Raw genomic sequence first — 25,677 nt, 5'->3', positions numbered from 1 at the left:
GGAAAAAGGAAAAAAAGAAAAGAAATCCCTAAAGAAAGAGGTAGCTTCTGACAATTTGGATATTTCTTTCCACATTCCTTTGTAAAATATTCTTGTGGCTTTTTGGTATCATTTCAAAAAGCCAAGGCGTTAAAACTCTCCTTATGTCCCTAGAAAGATGAGCAGCTATTGAATTCAAGTTGAACGACAAGCTGGCTTGTTTGAAGCCTGTCACACACAGTAATTCTGTCTTTAAGGATTTCTTAGTAATATTCCTTTGATCAGTTTGAAAGGACTATTCTGAGGAATCCAGGTATTCTTCTGAGACAAGAATTTTGTGTTTGCTTGCATGCCATTTTGCTTATGATTCTCTGCATCTAAATCCCTTTTAGCCTTACACTGAGTTTTAGAAAGGATCTACACATTTTTCATTGGTGTTTCTCATAGTTACATTTTGGTTGCAGTTTTTTTCTTGCTCTTGTCATGGTTCACAGACCAGAAGGCTCTAAACTTGTGAACCTTCTTCAGGAGGATCTTAATGAAGATGGTGATTTTTAGAGTATGGGCTCTGCCTAGGGTGAACAGGAGGAAAGGAGAGGAAAATGATTAGTGAGGTTTTGTGTCATAGTTGACATTGATAGCTGCATCACCCTTTGGAATTCTTAACTTTAGTGTATGTGAAATATTTTAGATAAGTTACTTTTATTTTCTTTCATCTTGACATATTATGAGAGTACTGTATCTACAGCCAGAAACATGTTAATGTTAGATGGCAATAGTGTTATTTTCCCTTTTTTTTCTTTAGTAATTTTTTGCTAAATCTTGACAATATTATATGTGAGTTTCATTTATTTAATAAACTTTGTGACTTGGAAGCATGCAAAAACAAAACAAAATATTCAAAATTATTTCTAATGCATCATTTTTATGTTTCTGTAATTATAAATCAATTTTGTAATGTTTTAATATTATTTAAGGACAGCTGAAACATGTTTAAAGACAGCTTATTGGCTTTTTTAATCCAGTTTTACTTCCCATTACTGGGAAGCTTATCTGAATTGTAGAGAATATAAGTGCTATTTGCAATTAACTAAAATCCCGGAATTAAATAGCTACTGAAAGTATAAAAGAAAAGCTACTGTTTATTAAAATTTTGTGTTCAAAGTTTATTTTATTTCAGTATACATTATTTACTTTATATATGAAGCAATTAATACAGAATAACCAGGCTTTATGCTTCACTGATTGATTTACAATTGTATTCTTGCAACTATTTCAGATATACAAAGTTTTATTTCACAGTCATTTCTTGCATGCTAATAGACTAGTCAGAATTGGAATGATCTGGAAAGCAGTCTCTGGACTCTTCTGTGAATGAAACATAGCAATGAAAACTATTCATAACTGAGAAATGTTTATCTTAAATATTAACCATCCTGATTTACATATGACTCAAAATAAAAGATTATAAAACCAGCAAGTGCAGTAACTTATTTATAGTTATAAACTGAAGTCACAAATCAGTATTTTCTATTATGAGCAATGATTGCTGTTTAGATTGATATTTAACTAATTAAGAGCTAAAAAGCTTTCTGTAGTTGCTATGTCCTTTCTGAAGACAAATGATTCTCAACAGTATTTAAAACAGATTTTGACTTTGCACTTTTTCCTGTAGGGTTCTTTAGTCATTTAATCCGAAGCACTAAGTCAGGGGTGTGGAATGACACTGCTGAGTTAGTGCTTTCCTCTCCTAAGTGCGCCCTGTGGTAAAAGCCTCAACAGTTCGGGTGGCCAGTAACCCAGCAGAGTAGTGGGGCTATGCAGAAGTGATACAAGAAGCTTTGAGACAAGAGCGATGCACAAGGAGTACTGCTCTGAAAATTACTAAAAAGCTACTTTAAAATCATCAAAGTGTGCAAAAATTTCTAAATCTGTCAGTAGTAGAAAGGGAAAGAAAGCAAGGACCGCTCTGTGTTCCTCTGTGTTTGACCTTCTCAAGGTGAGAGTTCCTGTTACTGCTGAGCTCTGTGGGCCAGCAGCCAGTGATCAGAGAGCTGTTGCTATTATTATTTCAGTAATGATTGCAATTGCACTTAGATGTTTTGGAAACACATTCTTCCTGTCTCTCATTCTACAGAAGATGCAGCAGAAGTAATTTTTTGTGTATTAATGAATAAAATCTCAGAACTTCTGTAGAGAAAAGCAGGTTTTATCCTGTCTGTACAACCATTTCACACTGATTTTTGTATTCTTTTTCTTTTAACATTAATCAGTCAGTGGGCAGCTTTTTGGAAGTAAGGTGTTGATCACATTTTGTATTTTGTAGAATGCATTTATATTGTACCTAGAAAATTTTTTATTACACTGTGCAGCAACTGAAGAGTGGCAAGATTTTAATTTAGTTCCTATGTCCCACTTTGCTTCACTGACCACAAAAGGCTCAGCTCTCTAATTTAGACACCCATGTGAATACTTGACAAAGTGCTTAATAAGAATTATTATTTTTACAACACCATAAAATAATTTAATTTGTACTCCATATTTTATATGTGGAACACAGACAGTGAAAGATTAAGTCAAAAACTACCTAATAATTTTGTGTCTCCCTGGAACTATACTAAGTGCCACAGAAAATTTTTTTGCAGCTTTGTTGTCTAGCATCACATGGGAACTGTCACAAAGAGAATCCAGTACCTATGCTGTTGGGCACTCTCTATCTGTTAACTTCATGGAAGATGGCCCATTCCCATCTGGCAGTCCACAGGCATGGACATTGTGTACTTCATTCTCTCATGCAAATAAAGGAGCTATCTTAAAGATATAAGTCTTATTCATTAGGAAACCCCATGCTGCTCCTGGAGTGGGTCCTGCAGTGTCTAAGTGTTAAAATCTGTGTAGTTTGTTTAAGACTAAGTGCAAGATAATGATTACTCCCCAATGTGTTCAGAAGCTTTTACTAATAATGCAATCAGTTGATCTTAACAACAAAGATGGAATGTTTTTCAGTGGTGGGAAAGTTATATTTTCTCAATTTAAATCAAAGTGTAAACGCTGGATACTGAATCTTGGGAACAAATGGCAAAAGACTAGGGCAGGCTTCCATTGGCAAAATTTTCCACATCAAGTTCATGTATTCTTCCTCTTGAATTTAGGTATAGTTAAAAATGAGGAAAAAAAAACACACAAACCACCCTAAAACCTCAAGATATTTCAGCCTCAGCTGTTTAGTGTATCAGGATGAATAACCACAATTTTCTCTCTGGGAACTCTATGAATCTCTGGGGAATTAATAGCAGGTAATTATGTGCATAAATTAATATCAAAATAATATTCAGGAATTTGTGAAGACTCTGCAGGAGACATAATTTCTACTAGCAGTGTTGACTTTACAACACTAATTATATTTTAATATTTTTTGTTTATAATAGGTTTAAAAGATTTTAGGATTGTTCCCATTTTATGTCAAGTGGAACAGAACCTATATGATTCAGCATAGGGGTTGAAATTTCTTCTTCATTATACAGGTCAGAAAATAATTTAGGTGCTTTATTAATATCTGTTTTAGAAATTTTACATGTTATGTTTAGTGTTTTCACCAAAAAGGGAAGAATATCTTTGTCACTGAGATACTTCACACATCTCTAGAATCATGTATTCAATTTCAGGATGTAGAGAAACGTGACACTGTCAGTGCCTTTGCTGTGATGTTGTGATGTCCCATAAAGTAAAATTTAACAGCATCCATATGTCTGTGTTCCTTGTTCATGAGTCTAAAGATCAGGGGAAGAGTGTTATTAAATGGAGTTCTGGGTAAAAAGAAAAACAAGCAAAATCCTTCAGTCTGTACACAAGTGCATTGTCAGATGTCCTGCCTTAAGTATTCCAATAATACAAAGTCAACAAAGGGTTTCTGTCCAGTCCTTAAAAGAAGTCAGTTTCCCTAGAAAAAATCAGATAATTTGGTAATATTTCTGTGCATAAATAAAGGATGAACAATTGTACGTAGAAGTAAGACAAAAGCACTTAATTCTTGTGTTTGGGATTTATGAGCAAGATGGATAGGGAGTTCTTTGTTTGTTTAGGCTTCATTACTCAAAGTAAATTAAACAATGATAATAACCAACAACAGTGCCAGCAGAGAAAAGAATGTTTCACTTACATCCAGTTACTGAGTCACGTTCTGGATGCAGTAGTTGGGAGGGTGTGGGGATTTTTGGTTTGTATTTGTTTGTTTGTGTATAGGAGTTTCATTTTTTTCTGGTTTTAAAAGAAAAACTGCAAAATCTATATACTAAAACTCACAGATTTGATAATGAAGCTCATATTTCTAATTTTTCTTTCAGGTATCTAAAATTATGATCAGGTATCATATCTTGCTCTTTAATTTTCTGTCTTTTAAGTTTTAGAAATATTTTCTAGGAACATTATACAGAACTGAAGCCTTACAAGTTATCTATGAATAAAAAATGACAGTATTCCTTAAAAATTTTTGAAAATTAGAGATTTCTGGAGATTTTTGTTAAAATACCCAAAAATCAAAGTTGCAGTAGAAGAGGTTGAGTTCTTTGTGAGTAAAAGATGCTGTAAAATGTTGGTGTATATTTTATAAAGATCAATAATGTTATGTTGCTAAATCATTTTGTTTTGTTTTGAAATGTGAAAGGCTAAAAGGCAGCAAATAAGCTTTTGACTTTAGTCTTTGCATGTTATGATAATTCCATTATATTATTCATTAAATTATGATGAATATGTGGTTAGAATTTGTTTTCAGCATACAAAGAGGGAATTTGATCTTGAAAGTAAACTTCCTAGGAATCAGTAGAGAATATAGAGGTGTAAGGTGAACAAAAAGATGGATCTGATTAAAAAATGCTAGGAAAGGTTTTGAGCATAGGACAAAAATAGTGCACTCAGTTGTAGTGAAAGCCTGCAACGAGATGTTTCTTACTTTGAGTATGTGAGTTGTTTTCCAGAAATTTTTAGCACTACATACATAACATTGAGGTTATATATATACACACACACATATTTACATAAAAGAGAGAAATGTGGTTGAAGGAAGTATATGGATAGCCACTGAAATTGGGATGTACTGGTAGCACTGATAATAGAATCAAGTTCATATGAGCTCAGCATCATCAGCATTATAATGTTTAGTTGATCCCATTTGTTGTTAATCATGAGCTCTTAGGAGTTCTGGTCATTTTATAACACAAATCTCAAAGATGAAATTCAGCACCTGGTGAATCATTTGAGGATTTCATCATTTGGAATAAGGGAAATACCTGGTATAGCTTTTAATTACTTTCAGATACTTTTTTTTCCTATTCAGATGCATTTCTCTGTGAGGTGATTATGCAGGATGCTGTAGAAATGTTTTGCTTTGGACATGTTTGTTTTTAGGGAAAGAGTAGAGTATGCAAATTGTAGTGTTACTAATTGTGCTGTTCAGTGGAGAGAATGCAAAAATGTTTCTTCAAGTAAAAGATTACTGCTTCCTATGACTTTTTACTCCCCACAGTACAGATGAAAGTACAGCAACCTGTCAAAACTGAGCTAAAATGGAGATAACCTAGATCTGTTACTTTCTGATTTTTTTTTCTTTATTTACTATTATTCTTTCTTCCTGCAACCTGTTTTCCTACCATGTTTGTTTTATATCTTTTTTTTTTTTCCCTTCTTCTTGAAGTTAATCTCTTACATTCTCCTTTACCCAGTCCTCTTATTCTTGCTGTTTGAGTTTGCATGACACAGTTGGGCTGGGTTTTCATAGGTATTAATCAAATCTTCACCAGCAAGAAGGAATTGATGAAGTTCAGGTTTTGTCTTTTTTTCTTAAATGTCCAAGTAGTAAAGTATGAACAAATGTGTTAAACATCTTCTCTGAAATCTGCTGTGGATTTCAGTCAGCTTGTGCAGAACCAGTTCATGATGTGAATTATTCTATGGCCCTTGGATTTGGTCTGCCCTGCAGCGCCAAACATCATTCCACTGCACTGCTGGTGGAGAACTTCCAGCACCTAGCCAGCCCTGCTCTGCTCACTGATGGTTCAGATCCCTGAAAACTCAAGTGTAAAACAGTTTCCAGATTTTCTTTTTTGTGTAGTCAGAGGGCTGGCAGCCATAACCAAAACTGTCAACATCACATTTGTAATCTTTCTAGTTTTTGAAAAAATTATTTGGTTTGGAATTTGGGGGTTTTCCTATAAAATAAAAAATTCAAGGGTTAGTCAGCTCCATGCCTAGCTCACCTTGGAGTCACAAAAAAACCCCAGTTATGTTTCCTGAAGACATATGATGCCTGTCGGTGGATGTTTCCATATTTTATAATGGTACTTCTCTTTCCTATTTCTGCCATTTATAGAGCTATAGTACCAGTGAACACATGCTCTGTACTGTTTTCACTATTGCAGTGTCAAAATAAAGCTGGAAGCATAGACTTTTTTTTTTTTTTTCAGAAATTCAGAGACATAAATTATTTCTTCCTTTGATAAAAAGGCAAAAAATAACTATCAAGAGTATAACAGTGAGCATAAAATCAAAGTGGTGAAAAAAAGTACTAGTAATTAAAGAAAGCTATGAAAAAAAAAATTAGTAGGTCCTCATTTAGGAAAAGAAATGTCATCCTCCTGTTTCATGCATTGCCCTATTTTTATCATCCTAGAAAGAGCCTACACTGAAACAATTTTAGTACTCGTCTCTGAATAGATCATTAATTTGGATATAGAATTCTTCACCTGAATTAAGTGAGGTGAAGAATTAATTTTCCCCTTAACTAAGTTAGATTCTCTGGTGTATAGGTGATGATGTTTTTCAGTGAAATACGGGATCTCTTCTCTGCTTTGCAGAGAGCTGAGAAATTGCAAATATCTTTTTGTTTATCCAGTTGAGGATCTAACCACCATCCTTCCAGCATGTTGCTCTTTGGTTCAAGTATGAAAGTGTCCACTTTTGTTCTCTTAACATTTCAGGCATTTCTGTGCCTCCTTATTTCAGAGATAAATTCTTTAATGCTGAAAATTTCTTTTTAACACTTTATTGTAAAAAGCATTTTTTTAAAAGGAGATTTTGTAATGTTCTTTCTTTGTCCATAGAATTGAGTACTGCAAAATGGTTGCAAACTGTCCTGTTCCTAACAGGAAGTTAGAAACATTTTGGTCACTTCTACTTACACACTACTGTTAAGCTGTGTGCTATTTCATTACAACACTTAGGTGAATTTATAATTTAGCTCTACCATTTTTAATTATTTATTAGAATGTAGTTGTTCTTTAAGTACAGGATAAAAAATTGAGTCTTAACTTTACGTAGCTTTGCTTCCAAATTTTCCAAACCCTTACCTTCACTTTTCTCCAGGTTCTTTAGTTGTGCAAAGATAATTATACTGAATGTCTCTCCAGTGTCCCCATGTACAGTGGGGTGGCTGAAGCAGTGGTGTGGATAAAGCCAAAGTGAAATTTAAAAATCACACAATTTTTGTGCTGAATTACTGATTATTTATTTAATGTATTAATTTTAAACTGTATTAGTTGGCCTGCTAAAATATGTTATCTGTCTTATAAACCTGCCCTAGTAAAGTTTGAAAATTATTTGGAGCTAAACAGAGTTTCCTCTTAAGGAGTGACAAAAATCTTGGTGAATATGTTTGAAAGCTCCATTTAATATATGTTCAAAAACATTGTTTAGAAAGTATTTGGGGACTTATTTTCTTATCTTTTTTTTTTGTTGTTCTTATTCTGTTGCTGTCCTGTGGAGCACTACCTTTGAGAAAAGCGGTTGTGGCTAATAACATTCCCAGTCTTTTTGTTGCAATGTGAGCTGAAATATGAAGTGGCTTACAGAAGTCAGTATCCAATACAAGCAGAGAAATTGTTTATAGAACAAAGAATTTTGGAGTTGGGCTCATGAGACAGTATTTTACAGATAAGTGAGCCATTTTGATAATTTTCCCAGTCTGGGTTAAAGAAAAAGCATGATATCTGGCAATAATATTTAAATGACTTAATGAAATTAATAATCTGAAAAACGTGTCTAATTTATATAGGTATTTACATTGTTTTCTGAAAAAAATAGTTTTGCAAGGAGGCTTCTTATTGTAAAATTTTATGTTTTATTTTTCTTTTTAGCCAGAGATTCACTCCCTGTTAAAAAAAATAAAAATATCTTCTATTAGAGTTTTGGGTCTAAATTATACTTTTAAATCCTATTGGACAGAAAAGGAGATTTTATATTGTGCATAATTTGCAAGGTCCTGCAAATTGATTTTTCAGTCTTGCAATAATGGATTTTGTCCTGGTATTTGCATTATCCACAAAGCGTGTATTACTGTTTCCCATTTATTTAAATGAAGGCTGTGTTTAAAAGATACTCTTCTGCTGGAGACTAAATGGAATGTGTTTTATTGATCTGGGACTCCCTTATTCTCTGTTGACTATGTTTATGCATTCAGCAGAGGTTACTGATTAATATAATAATAGGAACCCTTGAAATGCCAGGTACCTGCTGGGATCAACTCTCTTTCAGACAAAGGACTAGTAAAGCACAAGTCAGGGTAAAAATTTTGGAGAGCTCTAGAAAATACTTTTGATTTTGAGAATCTTTTAAATCTATAATTAAATTGTGTAGAAAATATCTTGTTTTCCTATATTCAGCTTCCTTTGACCATAACACTTCTAGGAAATTTTAAAAAAATATACAAATAAGCCTGATCCAAAACAACCAGCAAACCTACATTTAGTAGGGTTTCGATAAGATTATACCAAGCATCATAAAATTAAAACATTTCCAAATGGAATTTACTCTGGAACTATGGAGCATTATCTTGCAGGCTCAGTAAAACATATATTTTTAAGGGAATCAAAATTTTTATTCCCTCCATGAAGTTCTTTGATTCCTAGAACAAGATTAAGAAAGCAGGCAGCTGCTCAGCAGGATTTTTTGTTGTTGTTCAATGTATGCTTTCCTTTGTCTTCTCTTCAGCTCAGAAGAGAGGACTGTTCAGTTCCTTATACCACCCAAATATATAAGTACTTCAAAGACACCAATTAATGTCTCTTACTAACTTATTTATGAAGTGAGGAGTGCCATCATCATCATTTAGCACATCAGTAACTGCAGCACAAAAAAAATTAAGGTGAATGTAACTGTTAATGTGTTTTAATCTTGTGAGTCCACCAAAGAATGGATCCTCTGCATTTTCTTTGCATCTACCACTACCTGGGTCTACTATGCATGGTACAAGATAATTATTCTTCTAAGAAATATTTTGTGAATAACTAGTTTCTCAGCGTGTAATTAGCTATTCCTATAACTGTAAGCAAAAGACCACCTTAAATTTTATCTCCTTCAATATTTTTATGATTATAGTTTGCAATAGAAGTCCTTATTATTTGGGGTTTTTTTCCCACTATTGATACTTATTATAGGATTTATTATGTATTTCTTCAGATGCCAACGATACAGGCACTAAAACTGATAATTTTTTTCCTTCTTTCCCTTAGGCATTTCCTGGAAATACAAATTCTGACAGTGTGGTCCGGCATGATCTGCAACATCCAGTTATTGCTCGCTATGTAAGGATAGTTCCTTTGGACTGGAATGGAGAGGGCCAAATTGGGTTAAGAATTGAAGTCTACGGTTGCTCCTACTGTAAGTTTTTTCATGATGATCCTTTTTTTTCTCCCCTAAGTAAAAACTCACTTTGAATTTTGGATTAAATCCATATGTCAAAGACTTTGGCAATCCTGACCTTGGGTCCAGGATTGCTAGTTGTCTTACCTAGGGCTTCATGAAATATTTGTTGGAACTTTAGTTCTGAGTTGATAGTTTTTCTCTGGAAGATGCAACACTGGAATTTGCAATAGTGCTTTGAAGTTGCTCCTTTTCATCTTCATGGTTTCTGTTGTAGGAGGCTTTGGCTATTGTATAGGCTTGATTGGGACATTTGAGGAAGAGATCATGTTTGAAAAAATGTCATGCTGGTTCTTGAGAGATAAAATGGAAACAGGACATAATTTAATGCCTGGTGCATTTTCTGAGATATTTCATTGAGTATTTGAATGTGACTTCAGAATTTCTTTGAAAATCTGGGTCAGCAATAGTACAAGTGCTTCCACAGCTAAGACTAGAACTGATAATGCTTTAAGAAATTGTGCCCTTCTTTTAATTCAATTCAGCCAGTGTCAGCATCATCAAACCTGCAAAACTGAGTTTATGATACCCTATTTCTATGTACTTTTTAGGCAGTATCCTGGATTTGTTGGTATTTTAGCTGGAAGATGTTATTTGAGATTTTTCTTTTAAAAACCAGTCTTTAGAATAAAATGTGGAAGACTCATCACTGACTTCCTTGGGTGACATAAGCTGTTTTTGCCATCCTGACTAGCAAAAACAGGTGTAATTTCAGTTGCTTTTTTTTTTTTTAAATTTGATTAGATAGTCAAAAGACTCCATACTTTCATTCAACACCAATGGAACCATGAGGAATAGAGTTTTGATATTATTTACCTTATTTCCATACAATGAATGTTTTAAAAATATGTATTGAATCAGAGAGAATTTCCCAATGGCTGGAACTTAGTTGAGAAATCAAATCAAACTTGCTATGGTATTAGTGCTGCTGTACTGGGGATACGTATGGTTGTTACAAATATTTGCTAAAATACCAGAGCAGGACCTATTGCACTAAGACAAAGCATAATGGTTTTAAACTAAAAGGGGGTCAACTTAGGTTAGATATAAGGAAGACTTTTTTACCATAAGGGTTCTAGAACACACTAACACTTTACCCACAGAGGCCAAGGATGCTCCATCCTTGGAAAAATTTAAACTCATGTTGATTGGGGCTCTGAGGAACCTGATCATAATTTTACTGATCTAGTTGAAGACATGTCTCATTATTGCAGAGGGATTGAACAAGATGGCCTTTAAAGGTCCCTTCCAACCCAAACTGTTTCATGTTTCTATGATATCTGTTGCCTGAGGAACTGTAGGTTACGCTAAAGTAAATTCTTACTCAAAGAGAGTTGAGCTTCTGAAGTTTTAGGCACAACTCTAATTATTCAGTATATGGCTCTTAATAAACAACATCATACTGCTAAAATGTTTTACGTGCTCTTTTAAGTACACCAAACACTACAGCATGGCTAATTTTCCATCATAAAAAATACTTGCTTCTAAGTATACCTCCTTGCTTGTACATCAAATATAAATTCAGGCATTTGATTCAAAAAAACAGCACCTAGTTTACTGTCAAATATAGCTCTCTTTAACAGAATAAAATGTAGCAGAATCAAACAAGAAACTCCACGACATTTACTGCAATATTTACACATAAAAAATGTTACATTTTGATGGAATGAATAGACAAAATGCTGTAGGTATGCAACAAGATACTTTTAGGGGTTTAAAGTAAATGTGAGAAAAAGTAAAACATGGCTTGCTGACAAAATTATTTTAGTTGTTTGATGAAAAGCTGCTTGCTTGCTGAACTTTTGGAGAAGAACAAAGAACACAAAGTATGGAACCATAAAAATACTGATAAAATGTGTCTTCACAGAATAACTAAGGTGGCCCAATATAATTTCATAATTTTACTGATAGAGTATTACTGGTCTGTTTGTATTAGAAATTATGTCAGTAATCGTTGGAGATTTTTTATTGTGAGGTTGAAAGTAATATATTCGGGTTTTATGTGTAAAGGGACTTTTCTTTCAACATCTCTGCTACAATGCAGTGTGGTTTTTACATGCAGGAATTGGGCTGCTCCCAAAATGGTATCAGTAGAGAGCAGCAGAGCAGCTGAGAAGAAAAACTAAAAAATAATTGTGTAAAGAGAGAGGAAGGCAGCCCTTTGGTATGAATACTGTAACCAGGGAGTACTGTTTACAAATTCCCAGCTTGTCTTCAAATGAATTATTTGGAGCCAGGTGTAAATGCTGAACCTTTCCATGTAGATGTGTCCTTTGGTAGAGGCCAAGTTTTTAACCTTATGATTAGAAGTGCATATATTTGCATATAAATATAAGCACTGCCATTAACCAGTGTTATTTGCAGATTAGTCCTTCTGTCATTTAAGGAACTAACCATTTAGATAATTACCAGTTTTAAAAGCCTGGTTAACAAACAGGCTTTACTCACATCTGCCCCAATTTTTGGAACTATTACCTAAATAAAAGGCTGCCCAATATATCACAATTATAATTTTTCTTTTAGTTTAATAAATTAGTGTAGTCTGTCTATTATTTAGATATCTTCAGATACAAAATTCAGATTTTCCCACATTGCATGCAAGGTTTAATTGGAAAGCCATGCACACTGACTGTTAAAAATCTTTCCTTGAACATTGCTGCAACCTTGTCATTGGCCTCAGACCTTTAAGAAAAATGCTTTCCTCATATTGAACTGTTTATTCAAACGTCAGGTCACTAATTGCCGTATTTCTGGTTCCTATTATGTTTGTATAAGATACACATTTATACAGGTGAAATCCATGTCCTTCCTTGCCCAGCAAATCGAGTTTAAAAAGAGGTCTGCTTTCCAGACAGCAATTAGACTTCACATCTGTACCCTGAAGAGGTTGATAGCATTACCAAATCTTCTTCTTTTAGTGTTTGTTTTCTTGAAGTCTAAAATCTCTTCTTTTAAATTTCATCTTTGTATTTTGTGTAAATGAGATCTGTGGGGGTGTCTTCTATCAGAAATCACAAAAAAAGAACTATGGCCTTACTCTACAAAAAGGTTCAGAAGAAAGTTTTTTTTTTTCTTTTTCCTATAGTGGAAAACTGACTATATCTTAGTAAAAAAAAAAAAAAAAAAAAATTACAATTGGGTAAAGAACTTGCTTAATAGCTACATTAATGCAGAAATTGCATGAGCAAAATAAGCTTGAAAAATCACAGCAAATAGACTTATATAACATGGAAAACACTTTTTGGTCAATGAAACTTTTAGCTTTTATCTTAAAATTATGAATTTCGTAAACCATAAAGGGGAAGAGGGTCTTTACACTTGAAGGAACATCATACATCTAAAAGCAAGTCACAAAGAAAAAAGCAATATAACCAAAGTCAAAATATCCGCTGAAATCAGCTAAATGAAAACTGATGGCCAAATTTCATACGTTCTCTTTTGGAGATAGGGAGCAATGGCACATGACATGGATCTTCCACCATATTCACTTTTATGAATTTTTGAGACAGGCAGCAAAGATGTGGCATCTGGAGGCCATGAAAACTACAATATAGTACTTTTACTACTGATTCATGAAGATCATAATAAGCTCCTGCAGGATCATTGCCATATGAATTGTTCTCTTAATCTCCATCCTGTGGCAGATAAATGCCTACAAAAAAAAGGACAAAAAGCATATTATTGCATAGGCTTTGGCTATGCTTTTCAAGGTAGCTGAAAGAGGCCTTCTGGGTCATGAAATCCTATGAGAGGAAAACACTCATGGTACCTTTATTCATAGAGGAGTTTTTAATATGGCTGTGCTGATTTTCTGGATCAAAACATCTTTTTAATGCAATTGCACATTTGATGGTAAAAATTTTCAAATTCCCGATGACTCACTTCTGAATTGTAGGATATACTTGAAAAAAACCAAAACACCTGGGGATGGCAGAAAGCCATGCAAATATTCAATATACTCAAGGCAGAAACAATTATAAAGCTCCATAAATGGCTGCAAGCCAAGCGGTTTACGTTTACTGACCAGCTCTATTTTCTAATACTTAGGAAGCAGTGGGACTGAACAAAGATGACATGACCTGTATTTGCAAATCTGTTCTTTTTCAGCTGTTAGCTCAATTACGTGTACTGCTATGTCAAATGTCACTGTCTCAGTTTTCTGATTGGTGACTCTTTTTAGAGAGGGAGGGAAAAGAAAGAAAAATAGTAACCACAGTCCTGTGGTTATTCATGAAATAATGAATATTTTTATGGTGAGCATTTACTCTACAAATTGTAAAGTGAATGAAATTTTGGTCATGGAATCATGTTACAAAAACTAAAATAAAATTAGGCAGTGCTCTTAAGGGCTGAGCCAAATGAATATTTGCAAGAACTGATGAGGAAGTACTGAAGTGGTAAAACCTGTGGGCTGAAAAGATCTCTTGGTTGCTGTAGTTAATCTTGTTTGCCTGCGGTGACTTTGAGTTAAAACACAGTTTCCTTTGACAGTTCATTCTGCATTCAGCTATACTTAGCTGCTAGGAAATTTACTTATTTGAAATCTGCTTAGCTTGGTTTCATGGTATAGGCACTAACTAACTATCCATGTCTCGCTGTGCCCCATGGTTGCCATAGACACTTAAAAGAGAAACTTCCGTATTGTCCAGGATAATCTGTTGCATCCAAATACCAAAATGACTGTTTAAGGTAGATGAGAAAGCTGTTTTATTACCCTTTTGTTGAATCTTATCAAGTTTCACATGCCCAGATTCAAATGTATACCCTGGACATTTTGTTTCACCAGCATATAGCATAAAAAAGGTCCCTTGATGTGTCATACTCTTATTGAAAAGTGTATAGTGTATTACTCCCTGTGGTAAATAAAATAAATAAGAACATGCTAATAAATTTATGCATACATATTTCTGCTCTTACACTTTTGGTACATGTGCGAATATATGCCTAAATAGTGAAGGTACTTATGTAGTCCAGTAATCTGCATAAAATTTCCTAGCTCTTCTTATGATATTCTATTACTTACAATAAGTATGCCACTAAGTTTTCTGGTCAGACTTTACTGTCCACCTAAGTGATGAAACTTCTTAATAAATATTAACTGTCAGAAAGGAAGAAAAATTTTGAAGTGTTCATTTTGTGGAATCATAATATTTCCAGAAACTTTATGAACTTGCTGTAAGTGACAGTTCTTCGAACATACATAATGTGGGGGAAAAACAGAACTAAAAGAATCATTTAGCAGAGGCTGCTGTGAGCTACAAAAACTTTCCTTGTATCAGTTGTTTGGACAGTAAAGTGTTCTGCCGAGCATCCAGCTGTTTTTCCCCTAATCTCTTAAATGTCAGTATTTCTGTCCTGGGAACTTCTATACCTATTGTGTATATGTGCCTATGTGTTTGATTTTTAACCTTCATCTTCACAGCTCATCAGTGGCAAACACATTCTCCTTCTGACATTAAAGGTGCATGGATGAATACTCGTATCTAAACTATGGACAGTGAGGGAAAAGAATTGGGAAGTTTTTCTTTGCAAACTTTTAAAGATCTCTTTGAATTTGTGCTCTGTTGCTAAGTTTGCTTCCTTATTAGTGTATTTTTTTCTACCTTTTCGTCAGACAAGAGATTTGTTTTTTTCTTAAGGTCATGAAAATGGACACCTTTTATCCTCCAGATAGTCTCAGGTCATTTAACAGAAGAGTTTTGTAATTTAAGACCAAAAATACCCTCTGTCTTTATAAGTATTCTCAGTACAGATTTTTCTTCTCCATGGCCTCTCCAGGAAGGAACAATTGTGATTGTTCCTATATACATTTTCATATATTTTGGCATGAAAAATAAGTGAGAACAAGCTTTAGTCCATTTATTACCTTCAGTTGTTATCATTGACAAACATAGGCTGCTTTTGGTAATCTATACTGCTTAAATTTTAAAATAATAAAAAAAAAGTTGTGTTTTGTTGTTTGAGTTTTTTTAATGCATTAAGAAATAAACTTCTAAAATCAGAAGATTCAGGCTGAAACAGAAAAAAAAATATTTCCAAATAATTTATTTTCTATTTTTAACATTTTTTTCTAAATCAAATATTTCAGATAGATTTGACATAAAAGAAATTTTTAGTAGAAAAAAGTTTGTTTTATTCTTCATCTATTTTTTAATCTGATGCAATGTGAGGGTTTTTTTCCTCTCTCAACTTTTTGCATCCAGTACAAAAATTAAAAATCCTTTATTTTCCACTTGCAATTGTAATGAGGCTACTGGCAGATATTTTCAAGCATGACAGCTTTAAGAAGTGCAACAACTGTGTGTATTCTTTACAGGTTCATTTGTTAGCTGGCAATGAAAATACAATCAGTGTGCTGGTTTCAGCTGTGGCAGAGTTAATTTTCTTCACAGTGACTGATGTGGGGCTGTGTTTCGGATTTGTGTTGAACACAGGGTTGACAATACAGAGATGTTTTTGTTGTTGCTGAGCAGGGCCTGCACAGATCCAAGATCTTTTATGTTTCTTGTACAGCCACATTGATGAGAAAGTTGGTGCTACATGGGAGGCTGGGAGGAGGCACAGCCAGGACAGGTGACCCAACCTGACTAAAAGGATATTCCAGACTGTGTGACATCTTGTTCAGTATATAAAGTAGGGAGAAAAAAGAAAAAGAGATGTCTGCGGAGATGTTTAAGGTGATGGTGTTTGTCTTCCCAAGTAACCATCACACGTGATGGGGCCCTGCTCTCCTGGAGATGGCTGAACACCTATCCGCCCATGGGAAGTGGTGATTGAATTTTTTGTTTTGCTCTGCCTATGGCTTTTGCTTGCCTTCTTAAACTATCTTTATCTCAGCCCACGAGTTTTCTGCCTTTTATTCTGCCACTATTTTCCCCAATCCTGCTGGTGAGGGTGGGAGTAAGTGAGCGGCTGTGTGGGGCTTGGTTACTGGCTGGGGTTAAACCATGACAGTCAGTCAGAGAAAAACAAGTATATTTTGTATGACTACATGACCCACCAACTTTTTAAGTCATATTCCTACAGAATTTTAAATTACACTTGAATATTTTTTAATCATTCATCATTTCCTTTAGAAGGATGTAAGCAGCTGGCTTGTTTGTAAAGGTTATTTTAATTATTTTTTCTGTGAAATGAAGGAAAACTTTTCCCTATTATATAAATAGAATTTATGGCCAAATTTGATAAAACCTTGAAGGGTTTGATGAATGTTTTTTAAAGTCAGATATGGCTGTTGTGTAAAAATAGCAGACTAATGTTTTCTAATTGGTTTTCCAGCAACTGCCCACACACACCACTGAAGGCATCCTCCTTACAGTGGTCTGTAACCAGTTAATAGGAAGATGGAGATTCAAGACATATCCTTCAATAACCATCTGAAAATATTAAAACCAGACTCAGAACTAGAGCGTGCTTTTTCCCAAAGTAAGAATGGTAGCATTTAGGTAACTAAATGTTAAAAACTTCAGTCTAAAACTTCAGCCTAACCACAATAGTCTTGCCTTTAATCTTTTTTTGCCTGAAGGTAGGCTCATGATGGCTGTGCCCAGAATTATTTTCTTGCATTCTTGTAAGTGGTGATTGATCCCTTTGTCCATGGTGACTTATTCATTAGAGAAATCAGGCAGTTTGGGGTTTTTTTTCCTCATTAAATGAAAAAATTCAGCAGATTTCAAACGGTAGGTGTTGATTCTGTGCCATTGATTTGAAGCCTGAAGAACCTCACTGGTATTTGTTTTCTTGAATGTCTGAAAAAAAATATATTAAGGATGCAGTTACTTCCAGACTCAGTTCAATTTATTCTGCTTTTTCTCAGAAGTCTGGGTGAAGATGATGCATTTTGTATCTTTTATTTTAGACATGGCAAGTGGAGTCTTACTGTGAGTAAATTCTTATTTCCTCTCTGCCAAAGGTTAGTGTTCTCTGATTAGAAAGTGCACTTATCAAAGAGTCAACATTACTGACAGGAAAAAACAAATTTAACCCTTCATAGCAATGCTTTTATAAGGTCAAAACGAGCCTTGGTGTTTATATGTAGTATATCCATATACAGAGTTATGTTTCTAGACAGTCCTGTTTCAAAGCTGGGCTCTCATCTTCGTGAGCATACCTTTGAAGAGTTAAGTCACTGTGATGCCAGCTTCTCCCTGAATCCTCTAAAACAGGGAAAAGGTTCAGGTTTGTCCTTCTCATAAAGGTGACATTGTATGGTGACATGGTGGCCTTTATCTAGTGGCCAATAAGGGTCCCCTCACCTTTCACTCACTGCTGCTTATTTTCCTTTAAAAGAGTAAAAGAGTAAAAGAGTGCTTGACCAATTCAGGGTTGACCAAAACTTAAAGTATGGTATTAAAGACATTATTCAAATGCCTTTTAAACACTATACCTCTGTTGATTGCTCTTGCCAGACTGCAGGGGATGCTTTTTAAAGCTAAACTGAAGAATGCATTGTCCTGCTCCTGGCTGCACATGCACATTGTGTTAAGGCTTGTGAGCATGATCTTTGAAACAGAGTTAGAAAAATAAAATGAAATCCTTTTTCTAGTTGTAACCTTTGTGTTATATGTCTTTCAGAGACCACTGGCATTTCAGACAAATATTAGCATAGCTATTTGACTCATGGTGAGCACAGGGAATGGAATATAATGAAAGAGAACAGAAGGGAAGAGAATAGAATAGAGCATAACAGAACACAACTGAACATTTATATTTTGTTATGCCCAGAGCTCTGCATGAGAAGCTACGACCCAGGTCTGAGGGCTCCACCCTGGAGAACATTTCTCTGCAGTGCAGGTGGCAGGGCCATTCAGGTGACAGGGCCAGTGTCCCCACAGCTCTGGGATGAGACCAGAGCTTTCTGTTTATCCAGTGTGTTTCCCATACTGCTTCTCTTGGAGTACAAGTATTTAGACGTTCTCTTAAATTCTTAGTCCTTCCTGGAGCAGCAAAAATTTCCCAGCTACTTTCCACTGCTTCCCAGCACTTCCCCTCTGAGACAGTGCCTTGCCAACCCTTGTCTTACCTTCAACTTTCCTGAGAGTATCCCTATCCAAAGAAGGAACATTTACCTTTCTGTCCAGCCTCTCCTGCAGGCAGAACTAACTGAAGAATGAGGTAAAGCTACCTACAGTGTCTTGCCACCATCCATCCAGTCCAATAATTCTTTGTTGCTAAAATCCCATTAGAAAACAAACAGTCAAACAAACTTTTGGGTGTGTTTCTTGTACCAGTGAATGGTACTAAAATAAACAAATATTTGGCTTAGCTAAGCAATGTCTTAGATTCTATGGTTTTGGTTATGAGGGCATCAAATGTCTCATAAGCTTTCTGAGATAGGATTCTTTGCTGCTTTTCTTTTAGTCTAAGTATTTCTTTGGCTGTCACAAGAAGTTATTAATTTACAATACAAGTGTTCCATGCAATATGTATGGAAAAATGTTAGCTCTATTCAGATGTAGCCCTTTTTCTTAGAAGATTTGACACAATATTTTAAGCTCCATGACGTTGGACCATTTCTGGTTTTGTTCTGACTGTAATGCAAAACAAAGGAAATTTTTTATCTTGAATATAGTTCAAGTTGAAGTACTTTTGGGTATGGTTTCAGCTGGATATTTAGATGGCTTCTTAAATTGCTCATTGAATAGAAAAGGGGCAGAGAGTTCACTTACTAAGCACCTGTTTGTACTTGGTCAGACTGAGGTGAAGGAAAATCCTTTAAATAACAATAGTTGTGATTTTTCAGAAATGCTACTGTGCATCAGAGATGATTAAAACATTTATAACGCCCTCTATTTTTTATAGTGCATGTAATAATAGCAAAATGGATGTAGAAATGTGGGAAAAAAAATTTAGCTGTCTTTTAAAGATTAAGAATCCATGGGACATTTAGAATTTGACTATCCTCTAGGAATTCATGGTGAAACTGGCTAAATACTACAGGAAAAATGTAAATATCTTCATAAGTTTATGCACATCAATTTGAAAATCTGTTTTAGCATTTTGCAAATATTCAGTCAAACAACAACAAGGTATAAGACAAAATGGCAACCATAAGCAAAGAGTGAAAGTGCACATTCAAATTTGGGTGTAGTCTCTAATTTCATGGTGACTTGAATTCTGAGATCTACTTTTATTAAAAAGAACACAAAGTTATGTTATATGAACTATAATCACATGCACATATACCTATTTCAGGTACTTAGTCTGACCTATTTCTAAATGAGCAGCTGCCATTGCTGTACTACCTAGAAGCTAAGAAAACCAAGCTTTTCACATAAGTGCCTAGCAATTCTAAAATTTAAGAATATATCTTTAAATAATGGAGAAAGCTGTGGAAAATTTGAAAATAACAAAGGTCAATCCAAAAAATGAGAAAAAAAGTGATTTTTATAAATTCTAATTCTGTATATTCCTCAGATTTTATCAGCCAACATTTTAAAGTTTTATATGGATTACTGTTAAAAATAATTAATATCTTATTAATAAATAATAAATATTAAAATAATTAATAGCTTATGGAATAGGATCTGATCCTACAAATCCTCTAAAAACTTTCTTGCATAGTAATGTTTCTATCTTTACGTTTACAGACTGACAAGGTTATTGGAGTGTAATTTTTTTAGTAGGGACATATTCTTTATTACTTTTTTTTTCTAATAGACCATATATATTTAATTGTCTTCTGGTCTTAAATTCATTTAAGAACTTGAGAAACTGGCTTTCTAAACCACAGCTTAAAAAAAAAAATCTTGTAAGGTCAATAATTTCCTTACCTAAGAAACGCCCTACAAATTGATTTGGAAGAACTGCAATTTTTGTACCAAACCTATAAGCAAGGCTGGTGATGCTGTTTTTGTAGTGATCTGTTTTGGTAATTATCCTTGTTTACAGTGAGTCAAACCCAGGGTGTTTTGTTCAGTGGTAATGAATCAGTAAAGAGAAGCAAACTTTCAGTAAACATGGACAGGTCAGAGAAGGTTGTTTCTCATTTTCTTCAAGGTGGGAGGACATTTTTGTAGCTGTAGTAGAGGATGTTGGCAATAGTGTGATATGAGAAATGCCTGTTGAGCTCATGTCTTACAGTAAATGGTTTTTAAACTGATGCAACAGTTCTAATAAATGTCTTCAGTACTGCCCTTTTATTGACTGCTAATCCAGGAGAGTCAAAAGGAACCTAGTAAAGCCCATGTTTCAGCTCTTTATCACTGAATCTTTCTCTCACTGACCTAATTTTTCTCTCCTTTCCATTTTTAGTTGTTTTTTTTCCAAAAGTCTCTGATATGACTTCTGTCTCATTGCTTTAATTGTGTATAGTTTCCTGATTCCAGTCCTTCCTTGTCTGATTTTTCATAAGTACAGTGTGAAAAACAAGGGAACATTCAGAATCTTTTTTCTGAATTTTGAATGACAGCAGAAATGCACAGTCCTTTTCATACATTTAGATAATGAATTTGTGTCCAGCTTGTGAGTAAAAGTTAATTGCCTTGAAGTCCTCACTTGTGGAAAAATGTTAGAGTGATTTAAGTCGAACTATTCACATAATCAGCGGTTTTGTACCTCATTATCATTTAAATTCTTTCTATAAAATGGGTATGAGACAGTGGAAAATTTTTGGAAATGTCAGATTCTGGATATATGATAAATTTCAAACTCAGTTGGCAGAGTTTCACCTCTTTCAAAACTCAACAAAGGACTTACATAAATTTAGGAATAAGTTTATTTGTAGCAACTTCAGGGGGAGGCTTTTGTTGTCATTACTTCTAATGTAACTAATCACAAATATTAATTGTACACAGCATTGGTTTTGGAGGAATATGGCAGGATAATTGCCCAGGCACTGAGTATGCCTCTGTAAGCCTAAGCTAGGTCATAGTATAAATCACCCAATCTGAAAACTGAAAGAAGGTAGTACCGTGTCTTACACATTGCTGAAGATTTCTACTAACTTAAATTTTGGTGGTAACCAAGGGGAAAGAAATCTGTTGGAAGTTTTTCCACTGCACACTTTTAGTAAGACCTGGTGGCATCTCACCAAAGGCTTTCTATCAGTGATAATTAAATGCTTACACCATTTTCACACATTATGTGCAGGCAAGAATTCAAATCAGACACAACTCTGAGTTATGTGGCAATTCTTCTGAAAACCTTTCATTTTGCATTATTCCAACTTAATTCTTACCTTACGTTTCACAACTGTGTCTTAGGACAGCTGCAGACACAGTGAATGAAATCTCTCTTTGTAGCCCTGTACTTTCCACAGATGAAGTAGGGGAATTTGAACGATTGATCTTCTGCCATAGTGCAGACATTAAATACTTGCTGTGAATAAACCAACCTCTTCCTTTTATTAAATCCAGCTGTAGAGAGGAACTTCATCAAGCTAGACAAGCACATACCCCTAGGTTATTTCAGCCGAGAGAGCTCAAATATATTTTCCATGTACTTTGAGTTTTATTTATGTTAGTAAATGTATAAAGCCAGTATTAATCTTGTATTTGAGTGTACAAGTTTCTATGTTTCTAATAAAATCCTTAGTTTGAGCTGAGGGAAAAATACTTTGAACAATTCAAATCCCATTGAACCTTGGAAAAGCATCTCTGCAAAATTAGGACAGGCTGAATGTTGTTTTACTTTCCTAATTCTGATAATTTGGAAAAGTTTACAGCTCAGCTGTGGGAGAAAGGCCAATTAGAAATTTAATATACATTTTTTTAACTTGCTTTACTTTCTTGTAATTTAAAAGCTAAAAATGACTGAGTTTCATTTGTAAAATAATGAAAGTAAAACATCTCAACAGTTACTAATCTTTTTTTTTCTGTAAAATAAGAAATCTTGTCTAGTTGTCACAAATTTTGCAATCAACTTTTGATGCAATTTATCTTTGGATTTTCTACATTTTTCTATTGATGGTTTTAAGTCAAAGAATCAGCAAATCATCAGGTTCTGCTGAAAAACATTCTGCTGCACAATTTTCATCCACCCATATTAAATCAAATAATAACAAAATACTTTTAAATTTGTGCCATAATTTCTTTCAAAGTAATTTTTCTTGTTCTTACTAAGGTGCCATTTCCCTTGACTTTAGGGGAACAATAGTAAAACTGCAGTTGACAGCTTGACAAAAATATAGTATTTAAAATCACAAACAAAATTACTAAGGACATTTATAGAAAATTGCTATAGTTCATTTTTTTATAGCTTTATACATGTATTCTCCTGCATTACTGAGCTCAAGAGAAGATCTTATACAATTCAGCTGTTTCAGAACGCTGGCATAGAATGTATATTAATTTTTTTTTTTCATGTACTGTTTCAAAGGGTATCAAAGGGTATCAGTCTGTTTCTCTCAGCTTTCTGGCATTACTCTTTTCTCGACTCAGTTTTCTGAACTCAAGAATTACTTGTCTATGCAACCAGTATTATGTGATCGTAAACTGTATTGACTCTCAAGAAATTAACACTGGAATTTCTGTTCAGATGCTACCAGAAGAGACTTATAATGAGCCTGCTGTACGTGAGAACTATTGCTGTTTTTAGAGAATTTTTGTAATGTATGTGACCATATAGTCTATACTCTGTTCAGGGTCAGAATTATGCAACCAGTGGGGATCACGCAGTTTCTGGGGATAAGGCAGAAGTTAGAGCCAGAGAAGATGAATACATGGTTTTAAAATAAATGTTGTTCTTTATTACTTCCTTTTCCCTCCAGCATCCACATTAAATCCTAGGTTCTATAAAGAATAGTGATGTGAGTCCTTCATGATCTTGTCCATCAAGCAGTCCCAATTTCTGATCTCTCTCTTCAGGTCCATTGATTTTCAGTCTCCAGCTCCCTCTCTTTGTCAGACATGATATTCATTCAGCATACTGGTTTTCTACTTAAATTTATTCCAGCCTCTTTCAAGATTCTTCATACTTTTGTGAACAACTTTATGGTACAAAGTGACCTGGATTTCTGTTGTCTTCAGAGATTTAAAGTGTAGACTTTTCCCAAAGTTTCTGATTTTAACAGTAGATCATCTGTCTTTAGATGTTGTTTCATATCTCTAATGAAATCCTTGCTCAACATTATATTGAATTTTATAAGAAAAAGTCACTATTAAAGTTTCTGAATCTTATATCTCAAATTCTGAATTTGTATGTTTCATTTAATCAAACCTTAACCTTTTAATTAGAAATTTTACAGATTAAAAAAAAAAGCAATAAAACTGACATTAATACCGGTCATTGATTTTTGACTGTTAACATTGCAAATCTTATTTTTTTTTTTCCTCATGATGAGTAAGAGATGGGGTGGAGAAAGAAGCTGGCATTTTCTGTGAAAAGAACTTTTTGATTTTCAGGTTCACAGAAATGGTCAAGTTATGACCATTTACATTGAGGACAGTGTACTAATTTGGAAAGAAAAAAAATGTTTATTCAATTTTGAAAATTTACAATGGTCTATTATCTCCTTTAAAAAAATAGTGACCAGCTTTTGTAACTACTTGTTTGTTCAGGATACACCTAGCAACACACAGACTCCCTCAAAGCCCTGTAGTTATTTGCTATCCAAAAAAAAAAAAAACTTTGTCCAAGTGTTTCAGAGCAGAATATGCTGAGTTGGACATTTTAGTGACACTTGAAGATTACAACTTGGGTCTTGTGGAAGAGAAAAAAAAAAAAGAAAAAGAGCTCATGATCCCAGAATAAACACACTATCAGAAATAAAGCAAAGGAATCAGTACAGTCATTGCAGTAAGACCCTTGAATCAATCTGGTGTTTTGTCAATAAGACATAATCTAGAATGACACATAAGGAGAGATGTCTTTTACTTACTTAGTGCTTGAAAGCTTAAAATATGTAACAATAATGCTATAATGAAAACATACTACTAATTAGTGCATGTCTTATATGAAACCATATAAACCTGTGGAGCTACAAATTTAAAATAAACAGAAGAAAAGCAAGCTGGCAATTTGTTGTTTAGTCTCAAAACTAAATTTACAGTTCATAATATCCCAGTACATGCTCTTGTTTCTCAAACAACATGAGATCAAATGCTTCCCAGAAGCATTAGCACTGGTAGTATGGGGATCCATGGATGAACTGAGGGAGGGCTGGGTTGTCATGGCAGTGCCCAACCTTCAGTTCCATAAAGTTTCTGGGGCTGGAAATAGTCAGGCCTTGTTTCATTCTTTGCTAGTGTGTGAGAGAGATAGGTGGATCTTTGAGTTCTTGGTGACCCTTATTTGTCAGCTTCATGTCTTTCAGAGTGGTAGAGACATGAGAGCATTTCTATATCCCGTTTATTTCATTGAAATTTGCACAGTATATCTATTAGAATTCTCTTCCAAAACTCCATAATGTGATGGAAGAGTATTTTTTCTTTTTTTTTTTTGTCATGATGTCTAGACCTTCCTTTCCAGCATGAAAACTAGCGTACCAAGATCTGTCTTGTTACATGATGAGAAAAATAATGCTGCTATCTAATTTACATGGCTAATCTTAAATTTCTTAGTCTGTTTTTCTGGATTTAGAGGGAAAAAAAAAAGTTTTTTCAAAGTTCTCTGTGCATATAAACCTTACTGTAAGTATTGCACAAAGCTCATTCTAAACACTTTGAATAGCTAATGTGTGCCATTTCACATAGCCACATAAAGCGTTGTCAGCATTTAGGAATCCATTTTGGGAACTTCGCATTGAAAAAGTCTTCCTAAATGTTTTCAATTTTTCAGCCTATGTAAAAGGATTATTCTGACTCTCTTGATACTTAACTAAAAATAGTTTCTCCAGAATGTTGCGATAATTGGGCAACATTTGCTTTTCGGTGTCAGATGAGTCACAGATTAAAGAATTACCTGGGTTATGGCCTATATATCCTAACAGGATGCCCAGATTACTAGAAAAGCCCTTTTTTGTATGAGGCTTTACTGGTGCATTTGTTACCTACAGGGATAATTATTTACTTTGCAAGAGAAACCATCAAAGTAGGAGCAATAGTAATACTGGTGCAGCTTAATGTTCAA

The 25,677-nt window shown here is 34.3% G+C and overlaps 1 protein-coding gene across 1 annotated transcript in view; it reads left to right on the top strand.

Annotated features, from left to right (window-relative positions):
• The window catches only part of CNTNAP2 (contactin associated protein 2), a 1,012,072-nt gene that overhangs the window by 435,095 nt on the left and 551,300 nt on the right, over positions 1-25,677 (top strand). The window contains exon 4 of the mRNA XM_041466404.1: positions 9,480-9,627. Within this exon, the coding sequence (XP_041322338.1) occupies positions 9,480-9,627 (148 nt within the window). The remainder of the gene's footprint in view (positions 1-9,479; positions 9,628-25,677) is intronic.

The sequence above is a fragment of the Pyrgilauda ruficollis genome, unplaced genomic scaffold, assembly GCF_017590135.1.
Source record: "Pyrgilauda ruficollis isolate IOZ18807 unplaced genomic scaffold, ASM1759013v1 scaffold2, whole genome shotgun sequence".
NCBI classification, from domain to species: domain Eukaryota; kingdom Metazoa; phylum Chordata; class Aves; order Passeriformes; family Passeridae; genus Pyrgilauda; species Pyrgilauda ruficollis.
This window is presented reverse-complemented; position numbering and strand designations above follow the sequence as displayed.